Raw genomic sequence first — 16,068 nt, forward strand, 5'->3', positions numbered from 1 at the left:
TATCATTTGTTTCATATCCCTGGATTATTATTTAAAATGGCGTTCATTTAAATCCTACAACAGTTATCTGGCCTTCATTTCAATGAACAATATTCAGTTTGTTGAAGCTATATTCTTCCCAACACAAGCACCAACAGAATGGCCATGAATAGACGGGATGGGGAGTCACAGTTCAAGAAAAAAATGAAACTAGAGAATGTAAAGTGATCCAGACCAAACAAGATGAAGGGACTGAAAGATTGAGCGGGAACGCTCTGTTATGTTGCCAGGCGACGCACCGTTTTCACCGCTCACTGGCTTCCAGCTTTCTGCCACTTTTGAGGAACAGAGATGCGTTTTAGGGGTTGAATCAATGCCAGGAGAACATCATCTAGGTCAGTCTATCATTTGTTTCATATCCCTGGATTATTATTTAAAATGGCGTTCATTTAAATCCTACAACAGTTATCTGCCCTTCAACAACAGTATTTCAATGAACAACATTCAGTTTGTTGAATGTATATTCTTCCCAACACAAGCACCAACAGAATGGCCATGAATAGACGGGATGGGGAGTCACAGTTCAAGAAAAAAATGAAACTAGAGAATGTAAAGTGATCCAGACCAAACAAGATGAAGGGCCTGAAAGATTGAGCGGGAACGCTCTGTTATGTTGCCAGGCGACGCACCGTTTTCACCGCTCACTGGCTTCCAGCATCCTGCCACTTTTGAGGAACAGAGATGCGTTTTAGGGGTTGAATCAATGCCAGGAGAACATCATCTAGGTCAGTCGATCATTTGTTTCATATCCCTGGATTATTATTTAAAATGGCGTTCATTTAAATCCTACAACAGTTATCTGGCCTTCAACAACAGTATTTCAATGAACAACATTCAGTTTGTTGAAGGTATATTCTTCCCAACACAAGCACCAACAGAATGGCCATGAATAGACGGGATGGGCAGTCACAGTTCAAGAAAAAAAATGAAACTAGAGAATGTAAAGTGATCCAGACCAAACAAGATGAAGGGCCTGAAAGATTGAGCGGGAACGCTCTGTTATGTTGCCAGGCGACGCATTGTTTTCACCGCTCACAGCATTCTGCCACTGGATGGCAACATATTACCAAAATATCTCACCAATAGGGAGATGGGCCATTTTCTCACGATGCAGTTACTAGGCAGAGGGAAGGCTGGCATCAGCCAGACTTAAATGGTTATGAAAATTAGAGTAACAATATTACTGCTCCAACTGATACATCTTGAAACATATATTATATATTTACTCCTGTAGTTGCTACTCGTCAGTATCTCAACACAAAAGAACAAGAGACATTTCGTTTCCATAGCAAGAGAAACAAATACCTTTTATTTTAAAAATATCTCACTGCTGATACAATACACTTTACCATATATACTTTGCATTAATATTTCTTACATGATAGAATTACAAGATTTGATACAATTCACATAAAGAATATTTAACATTGAAACCATTTGTAGTGTAAAAACATCAGAACACCAAAACAAAAATGAGACTTTCTTCAAGGGATAAGAGCATTAGAGGACGGATCCAGTCAAAAGAGAAGACAGGAGGGCCTTAACTTGCATGTTGTTGTGAACAGGCAGTATGGAAGTACGTCTGGCAGGGGAAGGCGTATGTGTGAACTGAAGCGTGTGTGTGTGAATGTGTGTGTGAATGTGTATAGAAGAGTTCCTATTGGACACCAGCCCTGCACCTCCCATCCTCAGCAGCACAGGGCATGCTTCCTGCTGATAGCCCCCATAGGTGCCAGCCTTTCATGTCTGAGCCCGGACCACCCCCCCCCACCCCACCCCACTCCCTGCAGTCCAGCAGCGCCTCCAGCCTCCCCTCACAAGGGCCAGGGCAGGTCGCTAAAGTCTACTGGCCCCCCCAGGCCAGCGTCAGCCTCCAGCAGGCTCATGATCACCGCCATGGCTGCCTCGTCATTGCTGGGGCTGCTGGAGCCAGGGTCATCCATGATGTCAATACTCAGGTGGGAGTTGTCACCTGGAGGGGGGGGGGTGAAAAAGGACATGTCAAGGATGATCATTTTGAGTTTGCAACACACACACACACACACACACACACACACACACACACACACACACTATGCCATAACTTACTCATGATCGAGTTGTTTGAGTATGGGTATCCTATCGAATCTGGCCCCATTCCTGCTGAGGGAAGGTCTGGAGTTCCCCCATTTTGAATCTGCAACAGATACAAAAAAATAGAACAATGAGAAGGTGAGAAAGCAAAACATCTCCTACACCTGCCAAATAATTTCCACCACATATTCACATTACAGTGAGTGATTAGACGTCACTTTAGGTCACATCCAGGTTCCGCAATCCACAATCCAGGCTCCACAATAATCTGTGTTGTAAGCAAGATACAGCAAAGACTTCCATCAGACATGAGGCCTTTGCGGAAATGACTTCTATCCCAATCAGGGAAGTGCAGCATACTGAGGTGTTTGTGTGGTGCTGGAGCTCCAGTGGTGTTTGTGTGGTGCTGGAGCTCCAGTGGTGTTTGTGTGGTGCTCCAGTGGTGTTTGTGTGGTGCTGGAGCTCCAGTGGTGTTTGTGTGGTGCTGGAGCTCCAGTGGTGTTTGCGTGGTGCTCCAGTGGTGTTTGTGTGGTGCTGGTGCTCCAGTGGTGTTTGTGTGGTGCTCCAGTGGTGTTTGTGTGGAGCTGGAGCTCCAGAGCACACTTCCGCTCACCTTCTTTCCCCCAGGCGAGCAGGTGTCCGGAGGGGGCGTGCTGGTGATGTTCAGGGGGCTGGAACCACAGCTTGAGGGAGACGAGCCTCGAATTCTAGCAGACACAAAGGAGGACATGGTCACTTCAGGGTGGGATGCTTTATGAGAATACAACACTTCATCACAGTTCTCTGCGACGAGAGATCAAAGCACACACAGAGATCCCTTATTTATCTTTCTGTCACCTCTGGATCTCCATGACTTCTTCAGCGATCATGCGGCCAATCTTGCCGGCTCCAGCACGCGTGCCCCCGGGAATGCCAGGCACTATCTGAAGCGCACGCTTCCCTCCACCTGTGAGCACACATGCCCGACCCATCAACACCACTTCACAACTCAAACCTCTTTTGCCATCTGCATCACTAAACTCAAGACAACTCGAGAGCATTTAGTTTGGAGTTACTTTGGAACCAAAATTTTAGTGTGGCAATCATGGATACACAGTATATTACTGCCTCTACACAATCCTTACATATTTGGCCTCTTGTTTGCACTTGACATACAGATTCTGCGTAGACTCCTTATAACACAAACTAGAAGATCTGACTAGAAGGTTTGACACTGCCAGAAGAGCTCCAGAGATCTGGAGGAAAACACATGGAGATGATGAAGACTGAGGATGACACTCACCATCACCGCCTGACGTCAACACGCTGCTGTCCATACTCTGAGGCGATGAAGCAGGCTGGGGGTAATTGGGGTCTGCTCCATCAAGCACACTACCTCTGTGAAAAAAAGACCTGTTTGAGATTCATACACCCTAAAGATCCATTTAAGCCACAGGCAAGACTGCTGAAAGCAACTCTAGGTTATGGAAATATATTCATAAGCAAATAAATGCGGACAAATGTCCATGTTTATTGTAAAGCCTTGGCTGAAAGGCACTCTCCATTTAAATATTCAACTTCACTTTACTTTTAACAACAGACACGCTACACCATACTGATATATGTATCTGCAAGAGTCTTAGGAACGGAATGTAGTGTGACTTACGAGACCACGGTGTTTGTGGAGACGATGTACTCCACCTCTTTAGTCCAGGGGTTCATGAAGCTAAACCAGCGGCTCCTCAGGGTGATGAAGGAGCCGTCCTTGATCTTGAACTTGTAACAGTTTGTATTGATCTTCTCCCGCATCTGCAGCACTGACAATGCAGATAGGACCAGAGTGAGACCAGAGTGAGACCAGAGTGAGACCAGAGTGAGAGTGAGACCAGAGTGAGAGTGAGAGCAGAGTGAGAGTGAGAGCAGAGTGAGAGCAGAGTGAGAGCAGAGTGAGAGCAGAGTGAGAGCAGAGTGAGAGCAGAGTGAGAGTGAGACCAGAGTGGGAGTGAGACCAGTGTGAGACCAGAGTGAGAGCAGAGTGAGACCAGAGTGAGACCAGAGTGGGAGAGAGACCAGAGTGAGAGTGAGAGCAGAGTGAGAGCAGAGTGAGAGCAGAGTGAGAGCAGAGTGAGACCAGAGTGAGAGTGAGACCAGTGTGAGAGTGAGAGCAGAGTGAGAGTGAGACCAGAGTGAGACCAGAGTGAGAGTGAGACCAGAGTGGGACCAGTGTGTGTGTCAAAAAGGCTGCAGAGCAGTGTTCCGAGTAAGGTAGAAATAACCTACAGGAAGAGGCAGCCTTGCTCCGATTGTGTAGCAAGTCTATGTATTAGGCTAGCCAAAAAGTGGGATTTCTACCTTTTCGCTATACTAGCCTATAATGTATAATATAGCCTAAATTATAATTATAGCATAGTCTAGTGCAGCCCATCAGCAGTCAATTTGCAATAGTGGTTTTGGTCATAGCTGTTTTAGAGCTTAAGAGTTTTCCCCCCCTTCATTGGTATCTGTAGCTGTCTGTTTGGATTAGCCTAAAACACCAAAACAGATCACGTAGATTAATGCTTTGCTGAAGTTCACTGTTAAGTGAACAGATGTCACAGATGTGAAGGATATTCAGTGTTTGTGTGTGCTTAAGAGAAAGAGAGAGTGTGTTGGTTCACTTTCGGTAATGCCTGGTTTGGACTACATTGACTACCCTGAATTAGCCCATGAGGATTCAAAACTGCACTCAGGCTATTAAGCCATCACTGGTGCTCCATTAAGTGTCTAGACGAGTGTCTGTCCTTTTTTTTAAACACGTTTTTCAAAAACATTTTCTCTTCCTCCATGACAGGGATGCCATCATAGGTGTGGGTACTAAAAACAACCTGACCTGCACATCACTACTGCCAAGACTTAAAACAATGAGCACTTAAAACTCTACCTGAGTCTTACAGTTTTACTTGAATCTTTGTCAAATAAAGCTAATCAAAATACTAATACTGATACCTTGTCTGTGACATTCCGCCAGGTGTCCAATGTCATCCTGGTGGAAATACTCGTAGAAGGAAGTACCTAGAAGTTCCTGGGGTAAATATGCAAGTATAGCCGTGGCCCTATAAAAAGACAAAAACTTTCATTAATTGTACATCAAACCATTATTGACAATTAAAAAAATAGATACATTGATTTCACACATTGCAAAGCGGATCTTGGAAATGATTTCCAGATTTTTCCGTGTGAATGGACATGTAGACAATGATCATCATCTGATCAATGACGAGTTGTGGACCATTTAGTAACACAGACTAATAAGAGTTACAGCATTAGTCGTGGCGTTTACCACTGCATAATGTGGTGGTCCTGTGTGTGGTGTACTTCCAGCTACAGTACAACACTGTGCTGAGTGTTTCACAGGCATTGTGTAAGTGCACTCTTGCACCTAGTAGTTCTATGACTCTGATATGGCGCTCAACTCTATGCTGTTAAACCTCTGGCCACCTAGCCAGAGAATATCATTACACCATTTCACACTCACCTCTGGTCAACGAACACAAATTTGCCATCTATGGCGTGGCGAGAGACGTATTCAGTGGGTTTGACACGAATGTCTCCGTTCATTGACTGGGGCACAATGTGAGGGTGCAGACGGCCAATGGCCACCAAGCAACTCAGGTTGCAGCCTTCATTGTCAGGCTCGTTGTCGTCGTCCAGGCCCATCTTGGTGGGCGGCCAGCTCTTCAGGTAGCCTGTGCTGTGGATGGTGCAGAAGCTCTTGCGGTCAGCTGCACACACACACACACACACACACACACACACACACACACACACACACACACACACACACACACACACACACACACACACACACACACACACACACACACACACACACACACACACACACACACACACACACATTAACATTGCTCTTGCGGTCAGCTGAAAGTCCAAACAGAAAGCAGTGCGATTAGCTTGTAAACTATGGCCACTGCAATATAACAGCAAAGGCATTTCAAGACTTCAAGAGGGGGGGAAAAACATGACCAGGCGTGTCCCTTGCACAATGCAATATTAATCAAGTCTCGTTTTTCACAAGGCTCTGTAATTGGACTAGTGTTATGCATGACCTACAATGCCCCATTCAGTGAAGAGTGATCATTGTGTGACGCTGTAATTAACCTACGAATACAAAGTGATACACAACACCATTTAATTGATACTAATTATGAGCACACAGCCCTTCACTCAACAACTCCTCAAGGCTGTCAAGATCTGCAACAAGGACAAACCTTTCTTTTTTGAACAGGTGGAGGAGAAGTCCTTTTCCTCCATTTTGACAGAGGGTCGGTTGCACTTCATCCGGCAGAAGAAGGAGCGTCTGGCCCCTGAGCACAGTCTAGACGGGCCAGGAGTGATGTCTGTCTTCACAGGAAGGCCAGCTGGAAGAGAGAGAGAGAGAGCAAGCAGCCATTACAGTTAGAGTCACCACCACTGCCCATACTGAAACTATTTTCTTCTTACTCCCAGTCATGAAAAACAGAAGAGCTACTTTAAACGTTAAGTTGAGTTCTAACACCTAAAAGGCAGCCTATCAAAGAAGATTCATCTTTGCACAGTTTAACAAAGCAAGCCTTAGGATGACGCAAAGAGAACTCCCCGAAAAAAAACAACACTTTTCTTATAAAGCTCAGTCAAGCTTCTCAACAATTTTCTTTTTTTGTGAGTACCCAGACACTCAAGATTGCTCTCTGTACAACTGACAGAGTGGCAATAACGGGGCGAGACAGGTTTATCCATTTCCCAGCGTCTGACCCTAGCATTAGAAGAGCTGGAGAGCCGCTATACTTTACTTTTAGCATCGATGAGTCTCTCCCGCGGCGCGGTGTCTGACGACGACAGCTGCTCTTTGACTTTGGCAATATCTTTAGGATGCAGGTAATCAAACAAACTCTGGCCAATCAGGTCATTCTAGAAACAAAAAGAGAAGTGACACTGGTGAAACTGCATGATGATTAGACTCAATTCTATGGTCACGCGTGGCTCACAATATGTACCTGGCTATAATTGAGGATTTTATAAACACTCTCTGAAACGAACAGGATCTTCCCACGATCACAGCCGACAACAAAGAGAAAGCCATCGGCGGCCTGCAGGAGACAAGAGAGTGGGAACAGTCACACATCTTTTCACTGGTTGCCAAAAGTCAAACACATACAAAAATGACTGGTGTGAATTGCAACTCACCCTCAGTATTAAGTGCTTAAGTTCATCATCCGACAGAAATGCAGGTTTGTAGTTGGCCTCAGTGTACGGATTGGCGGCCCCTGGAGGGAAAAAATGATACATGTTGAGAGCTGCAGGAAGTTATGGAGGCTGACGCACAGCAGGGCTCCCAGTGACCAGCTGTGGTCATGAAAAACAGAACACCCATGACCCCTGACCCCAGAGCCTTAACTCTAAAAGGCAGCAAGGAGTTCATGACTGACTGCAGTTGCAATGGACTTTCAACTGTACTAGGTCACGACTATCCTGCGTCTTCTGACATGCAGCCATAACCATATGAAAGCTTTACATTTACATTTAGTCATTTAGCAGACGCTTTTATCCAAAGCGACTTACATATGTGCGACTTACAATGTATACACATTTTACATTTACACTGATGGCACACTGCACATCAGGAGCAATTAGGGGTTCAGTGTCTTGCTCAAGGACGCTTCAACAGGGAATTGAACTAGCAACCTTCTGCTTACTAAACGACTTCTTTACCTCCTGTACCACTGTCGCCCCCTTAGAGGAAAGCTGTCATATTATGGTCATAACGTCAGCATTTATCACCACTTCTGACCAGGCTTGTTTGTAAATCCTTAGAGGAAACCTCAAGCACTGACTGACTGTTAAAGTAGGATGGGCTCCTTAGTGCTCCATCAATATTGAGAGAATCCTCCATTTGAAGCTGGTGCAAGCCATGTTAGCATGTGTTGCTAACTTCACACGCACTTTTCTAGTACTCTAAAAACCTGCTAGTCATCACTCATCACTGCAAGTCATTTTGTTAAGAGAGCAGATTTAGTACTACCTCTTCAAGAGTGACCTTCATTCTCTCCATCAGTCATTATGATCACAGTGGATCATTCTGTCTTACCTCGGAGTGTCTTCATGTGCTGAACGGCCATGCGCAGGACAGTCAACTTGTCCAGCTTGCGAGACATGGCATTGCAGGTGGGCACTAAAGACGCCAGCTCATCTATGAAGCTGTTCATCTTGTCCCGCCGCCGTTTCTCAATCTGACTGTGAGCCTCCCTGGGTTGAGATGGGAGTAAACACAAAGGTCAGAGGCGATCCATTACCAAACCCTTCATCTCAAAGAGTTTCAACAGCGACTACCGGTCACAGTTATGAATATTAAGATATATTACAGCTAAAAATGAAGAAGGTTAACCTGCGATTTCACATTCAATATTTGTCTAGTAAACAATATAAAATACAATATAGTCTGGACTGCATCCCCTCCACTTTTCTATACATCTACATATCACTCTGATTTCTCTAAACACTTGATACCACACTGCTCAGTGGCATCTACTAACAAGCCTACACACAAATGACAACTTTAATATAAGTCACATACCTGGCATTTTTAATACGGCCTTGTTGTTCATCTCTAAACAGTGGGAAAAAACATCAAAATGTCACCCTTTTGTAAAACCATTAAGGACACTGAAATCTCACACAAAATTGTGTACTCTATGAAAACGGTCTTAGTGATTTTACCTCCCAAGCTGTTTATCCTTGTCTGTATCCATGCTATCACTTAAAGAAACATACACACATTCACGTTAGCTTTAGAATTATGTAATACACATGAGAAACAACAAAATCTGATAACTGAGGTCTCACAGAATTGTATTTTACTTCATGCTTATTGCAGGTATACCATATTTTCCACATTTTAATGACATTTGGCTAATACTGTGACTGAAAATTTCAGTTGTCCCAAAGTGAAAATTCACTGTCCAAAATTATAACTCCAAAAAAGAATCTTTTAATTAATATTAATATTTTGAACTTGTTTTTAATTTGTATTTAGACATCAATTTCCTTTTGCTGGTTAAAAGATTCTCAAAAAATAAATCAAATATCAGCTAGAAAGCTAATACAGCCATCAACACTTCCGGGGATACATTAAATCACACCGAAACCAATTAAACAGATCACACATTAAGACATCACCAGGGTGTGAGGTTGTTATCAGGACAACATCACTAAAGTCAGCCACTAGAGGGAGCTGTAGCACCAGGGAGCCGGCAGGGAATGGCACTGTGCACTCCTGCTCCGTCAGCAGTAGCTGCATGAACGCAGTTTACACAGCCCCTAAACTTGTATACGATTTCACTAGAACATCAGATTGTAGAAGGTTGTGACTGTGAGGGTCATGAGTCCACAGGGAATACACTACATAGAAAAACAGAGAACTACACTCCTGTCCCTCTAAAACGAACCACAATTTATTTAAGTGTCCTGACTGTCCATACTCACTCAAATGAAAAGCCATCGATTCTGCAAAACAAAGACAAAAAACAGACTCTTAAAATGTGCACTAACAGAAGGCAGACAGTAGCAAAGGCAGCATCTACTTCACGTGTGAGATGTGTGTAGTATGTACTCACTGGTAGTCTGTTGTACTGCCCTTCCTCTTGCGGTTGTAGTCCATGCCTGGGGTGCTGATAGAGCTGCTGATTAGATCAGTTGAGCTGGGGGACATGAACTCGTTCATTGTTGAAGAAATGTCCATTCTTTGGTCTGCCATTAGATCTGAAACAATTACAACAGCACAGACTTTACCATCTCCTACTTAGTACATGGATACTTCTGCTGTGGACAGGCAGGATTGACAGTCGAAACAGATATCCAATTAGACACAGGAGAGAAGGGCTAACGCAGGAAACAGTGAGATATGCAAACTCACCACAGAGATTCATTCAGGTTGTGCTTCTCAAAGCAGGTCCTTCCATCCACCGACGGGTCAATGATCTACAAGAAGCAAGATAAAAGATTGAAGAAGTGCAAGTTTAAAAAAAAAAAAAAAAGGCGTATGAGGTTTGTGGTATCTCTATGGTATATTGAATCTGGAGTCGCCTATCAACAGAAACAACAGTCTAACAACTCTAACACTTCACTTGTTTGAGAAACGTCCATGAGAAGATAACCTTTATGGTGCATTCCAGTTGTACTCGGAAGTCACAATTTCCCAGTTCCAAGTCCAATATTTCAACAGGATTGCCCCCTGAAGTCAGAATTCCAACTTGTAAAGTCGGGCGAGCCCGGGCGAGCCCCTACCAACCCTAGCATAGCTTTATTAGCACTTCTGTCTTATTTGTGTCACATTGGATCAATCTTACACACAGCACTGTCCAACTTATATCTGTGGACATGTTGCTATGGTGTTTGTAGGCGCAAATACAGTGTAATGCATTGTTATCAACTGATATTGCTAACATCTGTTAACAATTGCTAGCAACAACAATTGATATAGAAAATGGAACACACCATTATAGCCTCCTTAAAGTACTTAGACAGTAGTAAAAACATACAACAATATTTGCTCTCCTTTATGGACAAAGAACTGCACAACCCCTCTGGTTATTTACAGTGGGATTTACGCCTTCAACTAATTCTTAGTTCACAAACATGTTGATAAATGAATACTTCATCTAAACCAAGTTATTTAATTCAAGATAACAGTTTTTGTGTTTAGACCAAAATCTGTAATTAATCGTTACACAATGGCTTGGTTTCCAGACTGGTTCCCCTCAAAAGATAAATTTTGAATCCTTCCACACACACTACATGCTTCTAAAACCAGCGCTTAATTCAGTGGCACACACATTATGCATTATGTTGGTAGAGGTCCACTAATATCAATACGTATCTGTACAAGCTATCCTAAGTAAAAAAAATGTAATCATTTAAATAAATAGAAATGAGGCCTTGAGGTCCCGAGACTGAATATATTAGGCTATTCCTTCATGATAAACACCGGACATCAGCGGCCTGATACAGAGTATTATTGTAATGCACAATGTTGACAGCAGTAGATAGGTAACCTTGCAATTATTATTTGGGGTCTTTACATCTTTTTGATTTCTTCCACTCGGAAGATGTCTCTGCCCACTCCTGTGCAGTTTGACTGAGGTGCCAACACTATTTAACCATGACAAATCTATTTAACCATGACTTCAGCATAACGCACACCTAGACACTATGGAACATCCAAACTGAATGCAAATGCGATTTCAACATTTTGCTCCTCCTTCGTTTTGCATGTTATGGTTTACATTCCATTTTTCTGTCATTTGTTTACATTTATCATTTATTAGGGTATGCATTGATCATCATGATCATCTTCTTTTATATTTTCGATAGTCCATTATTTTACAGTACATCAGTCCCATCTCACTACTGTGAGCCTTAAAGAAAAACATACATCTCCTTCCACTGTGTTCTAAGATGCAGGTGACATTGCTATGGGATTGACATGCGTTGTTATTTAGGTTGTTAGTAACACAGGCCAAGAGCACAATAAGAAGTTGGCATGACACATTTTGACGTCTGAATTTAAAGGCTGTGTGCATATTAAGGGGTTAGGAAACTTACTTAGAACTTAAACATGTTTTTTTCCATGTGATTATAATGAATGGCTTTTAAAAACATTCCATGGATGACCCAGGAAAAGTCTGGCAAAGAACAGTTCAAATACAATACATTGCCTAGATTGTTTTTGAAAGTGAGTCAACATTAAAACTAATTTTCTTCAACAATAGACCTTAGTTCACTTTCCATCAACATTCATTTCCACTGTGTTTTAAAAACAAGCGGGTTTCAAGCGCGGGCGTTCTGCCTGCTAACAGTTGGTTCTCGGCCGTCACACTTAAGGTCTCCAGTCTGCAGAGACAGCATACATGCTTGGAAAATCCAAGCCCTCCCAGACCTTAACGTCACACATGCACTGAAGGAATCCATGCCGCCATCTTATAGGGCAATCCGGCTGGTAAGAATAGCCCCTAGAACCCATTTACATGTATTCATTTTAGCAGATGCTTTTACTCAAAGCACATGACAATATATAGGCCTAAGTACATTTCATCACTATGTGTGCTCCCAGGGAACCCATGACATCTGTGTTGTTAGGAGAGTTGATGTAGAGGAACACAGGACATATTATTATTATTGATATTATTCAAGTGTACAAATGCAAAACTTCTCTTCCGTAAAACTGCCAGTGTTCTCCCTCATCTTCTCTCTTACACTCTCTGCGCAACCCCGCCCCCACTCTCCCACTGCGTCTGTATCAGCAGAACTCCTCTAGAGATCATATAGTGGCCAGTGATGACCCAAATGTTTCCATGAATGTAAAGGGTTGTAAGTTGTGCTTATATTTTACACCTAAATAAAAACTACTTCAGACCCTTGTCAATAAAGTGCGTAGCGCTAACTATATATCTATTTTGAGAAATGTTCAAATTTTTACATGTTACCTCTGCCAGTTGGTGCCAGTTGGTGTTTAGCTAGTCAGCTAACAGCATAATGAGTTTAGCCACATATGTGTACACATTCGCGTACAATTTGTAGTTTTTGATACAGGTTTCCTGTATGTTTTCCCACCGCAAATCAGAATGTAAGTTAACAAGTCTGGCAGTGGGATGATCACCACACATTAATGGCAGATAACAGATACTGCAAAGAACTTTATTTAATGAAGAGCACCTTTTCTTTTTATGGCTGATTTAATCCATCTAATAGTTTATGGATGACTCGACTAAAACACTGGGTGATGAGCTGTTATATTTCTAGACTGTATTTATTAGATGTGCCACACAAGAAATGACAGATTGATCCCATGGGGGTTTTCTATTTAGATTGCAACTCACATGTGGTCATGGACGGATTATGAAACCATAGCCCCTGGGCCTGGATGTGTAAAAGCCCCCCCCCCCCCCCCCCCCAAAAAAAGTCTTGTGCGCTCAGAAAACATTACTTAAATGTAATGAATTTTTTTTTCAACAGCACAATAACTAAATTCACCTGTACCTCAATAGGATTTACAGCGCACATACACATTTTCTAACACAGCGCAGGTACACTCAATTAAAGCCAACAGCAAATTGACAAAATACACCGCTTTCAACCACAAATAAGAGATACATTTAAGCCACCTCTAATATTAACAAAAACAAAGTCTAAAAACAGTTGACAGCAAACAAAGTAAATAACACCGACTTTACGCAGAGGCTCTGGCTTAGGGGCCCCCTGAGCTCATGGGCCCCTGGGTCTGGGCCCGGGAGGCCCGTTAGGTTATCCATCCCTGCATGTGGTGTTTAACTTATTCAGATGTCCTTTGAGTGCATGTGAGGGGAACTTTGTGCTACATTACTTTACTTTGTGTTGCTCATGTGCTTTGTGATGGTTCTTAAATCAAATGTTCTTGTATAAAGGAACTCAGTTGCTTAATACTGATTAGTTGTTTGTGTATTGAATGCTCTCCCGGACCGAGCTGGAATTAAAGGTTATGGTAGCATAACCCGTTGTTCACTGTATTAGGCTAATTGCAAAGTTTTATTACAGTTATTTATATTCATATCAGCCTATCTGGGGAGTGTACAACATTTTTTAAGTCTGACTAAATGGTTCTCCAGCATTACATTTGGCCGAAATAGGTTTGGCCTGTACTTCTCGTGTAGCCAACGGACATCGGAGTGAATTTGACTGATATCAAAGGGCTTTAAAAAACGGAACTCTACAGCGTGGTTGAATACACGCAACCATGCGCAACAGTGTCCATACAATAACCAAGGGCAAGATTGTCAATTTGTCATACATGCAAGCAGGACAAGTATGTCCTAGCTAGCCGAATGAACTACGTACGATGCTTACAAAACATTAATGACGGATACAAAAATGTGGGAAGAAAACACCCAACCTTCGCAACATGTATTTCACTGAGTAGCAAGACACTATCAATCATTCTTCATAGCCCTTGTGATGGTTGAGATCTAGGAAGCCCTCTGTTCACGTTAGCAAATGTCACTACATACCGTAAGCCATTTATCAAGATACATATATGAACGTTATAAAAAAAAATATATAACGTTAATGGCTGACTGTGTGATAATGTGGGTATCATATGTGCATTCGTACCCACACTAACATACAAACTATCAACCTTACGTTATTGTTATATCACCACGCTCATTCACGTCATCTATGGCTTTCTTGCTGACGTCAGATGTGCAGCGAAGATTCATTTAATAGAAAATATATTTATGCAATCAAATTCTTACCACGACACATTACAACACAAAGTAACATTATCCACAAAGTTACATTATCGATACGCGGTTAGTTAAACCATCTAAAGTTAGGTACACAGCTACCTATAGACTTTGATGGCAAATCGGTACAGTAAATCGGTAAAATAAATTAACATAGCGCAAGCTACTGCTGATGTAAAAGCACAATGGATGCACCTAATGCAGCTCAAAAGACATACCATGAAGGATACATCTATATCAGGGTGCTGGCAAGGATATTATGAGCTTCGTCAGATTTTAATTTAGCGGTGTAGCTAATATAGCTAGCTAGCGATGATAAAAAAAATTCTTGCCAGGTTTCAAACTAACTGACAAGATGTTCGACAGAAGCTAGCTGGCTAGCTAATCAGATATGTAAAGGCTCGCTAGCTACGGCGACAATGAGTTGTAACAAATGCAGGTATCCCCCTTTTCGCGACTAACAACTAGCTAGCATTTATGAAAACACAACATATCCCACAGCAAGTTACCAGTTAGCTAGCAAGATAGCTATACTGCACTTAACAGAGGGAGAACCCTGGAGAGAATGCCCCTCCTCCCGCAAGTCAATAGCTAGCTATGTCAACAGGGGAGAAAAAATATTGTTCATCGACTTGATACGACATGAGAACACTTTCAATAATCAAAATCCATATACTTGCCTCTGACAGTACGGCGTATCATGTAGCTTTCACTTCACTTGCGAAGTAGAACATTACTACAAAAATGTGTGACATAAATGGCATCGGTCTGTGACCTACTTTCTTCTCTTCGTGATGATGACTGTCGAACCACTAACCTATATTTTTATCCAATCATTTCTCTGGAATAAGGCATGTAGTATTACAGCCAATCCAAACATGGTTTACACAGTAAAACCTTAATGAACATTGCTGTCATCCAATGAAACCGCAAGTACAGCCTCCAAAGTCTATGGCCATAGCCAATAAATAGAACGAACAAGCGCAGGTCTGATGTGTTGTGTAAAAGGAGATGTAGCAAGTACAGTGTGTGTCCCAGGTATTCCTGGGATTAAGTATTTATGTGTACTTGTAAGTAGTGTAAATAAATGTCTGATAAACATAAAATCATTGCTCAAATTACATAATTATCCAACTAGGTTAAACAAAAATAGTGAGGTGCCTGAGGATGTACTGGGAATGTGTCAGCAAGTCAAGGAATATACATGAACATTTATGTGTATTTATCTCTCTTTTTGTCTATTTTAAATGTTATCAATACAATTTGTTGTATACTCTTCCCAATATTAACTCCTGTGTTGCCTCATTCTGCTTTAGTTTTTAAGCTTTCTATTGTTCTTCAGCACCATAAAATAGGCTAACAATATTTATTCCAGGTATAGACTGAGGTTTTTAATGCCATGAACAGGATTTCATAAACACTTTCAATGTTATAAATCCATTCAAATCCATTTCTCCCTACTAATTTGGTCACTAATGTTACCAAAACACCTTGTGGTTGCATTATTTTTTTTGTTGTTGTTGCTAATATTGCATTTTTCTTTCCCAAAAATGTTTTGTAAGTCGCTTTGGACTATAGTGTCTGCAAAATACGATAACTATAACTGTATAATTGTAATAACAATGTCTGAATAGTTCAAATGGAATATCAAGAGAGCTTATTAGAG

General features: G+C 42.0%; 1 protein-coding gene across 2 annotated transcripts; it reads right to left on the reverse strand.

The window, feature by feature from the left end:
- Positions 1–1,319: 1,319 nt before the first annotated feature.
- Positions 1,320–15,224, reverse strand: arntl1a (aryl hydrocarbon receptor nuclear translocator-like 1a). 2 transcript variants are annotated; one of them, XM_012822289.3, is made up of 19 exons: positions 15,083–15,224; positions 10,040–10,104; positions 9,741–9,885; positions 9,610–9,630; positions 8,845–8,883; positions 8,702–8,734; positions 8,216–8,373; positions 7,315–7,394; positions 7,125–7,217; positions 6,921–7,038; positions 6,360–6,509; positions 5,606–5,852; positions 5,077–5,183; positions 3,758–3,908; positions 3,395–3,489; positions 2,950–3,058; positions 2,726–2,819; positions 2,128–2,215; positions 1,320–2,011 (listed from the first exon to the last, which is right to left on the reverse strand). In XM_012822289.3, the coding sequence occupies exons 2-19, from the start codon at positions 10,050–10,052 to the stop codon at positions 1,854–1,856; spliced, it is 1,899 nt and encodes a 632-aa protein (XP_012677743.1). In that variant the 5' UTR covers positions 10,053–10,104; positions 15,083–15,224; the 3' UTR covers positions 1,320–1,853. The 2 variants fall into 2 exon arrangements, with proteins under 2 accessions (XP_012677743.1, XP_031420089.1); XM_031564229.2 differs by lacking the exon at positions 15,083–15,224 and adding an exon at positions 10,281–10,305.
- Positions 15,225–16,068: the final 844 nt, after the last annotated feature.

The sequence above is a fragment of the Clupea harengus genome, chromosome 3 (genome assembly GCF_900700415.2).
Source record: "Clupea harengus chromosome 3, Ch_v2.0.2, whole genome shotgun sequence".
Classification (NCBI taxonomy): Eukaryota; Metazoa; Chordata; class Actinopteri; order Clupeiformes; family Clupeidae; genus Clupea; species Clupea harengus.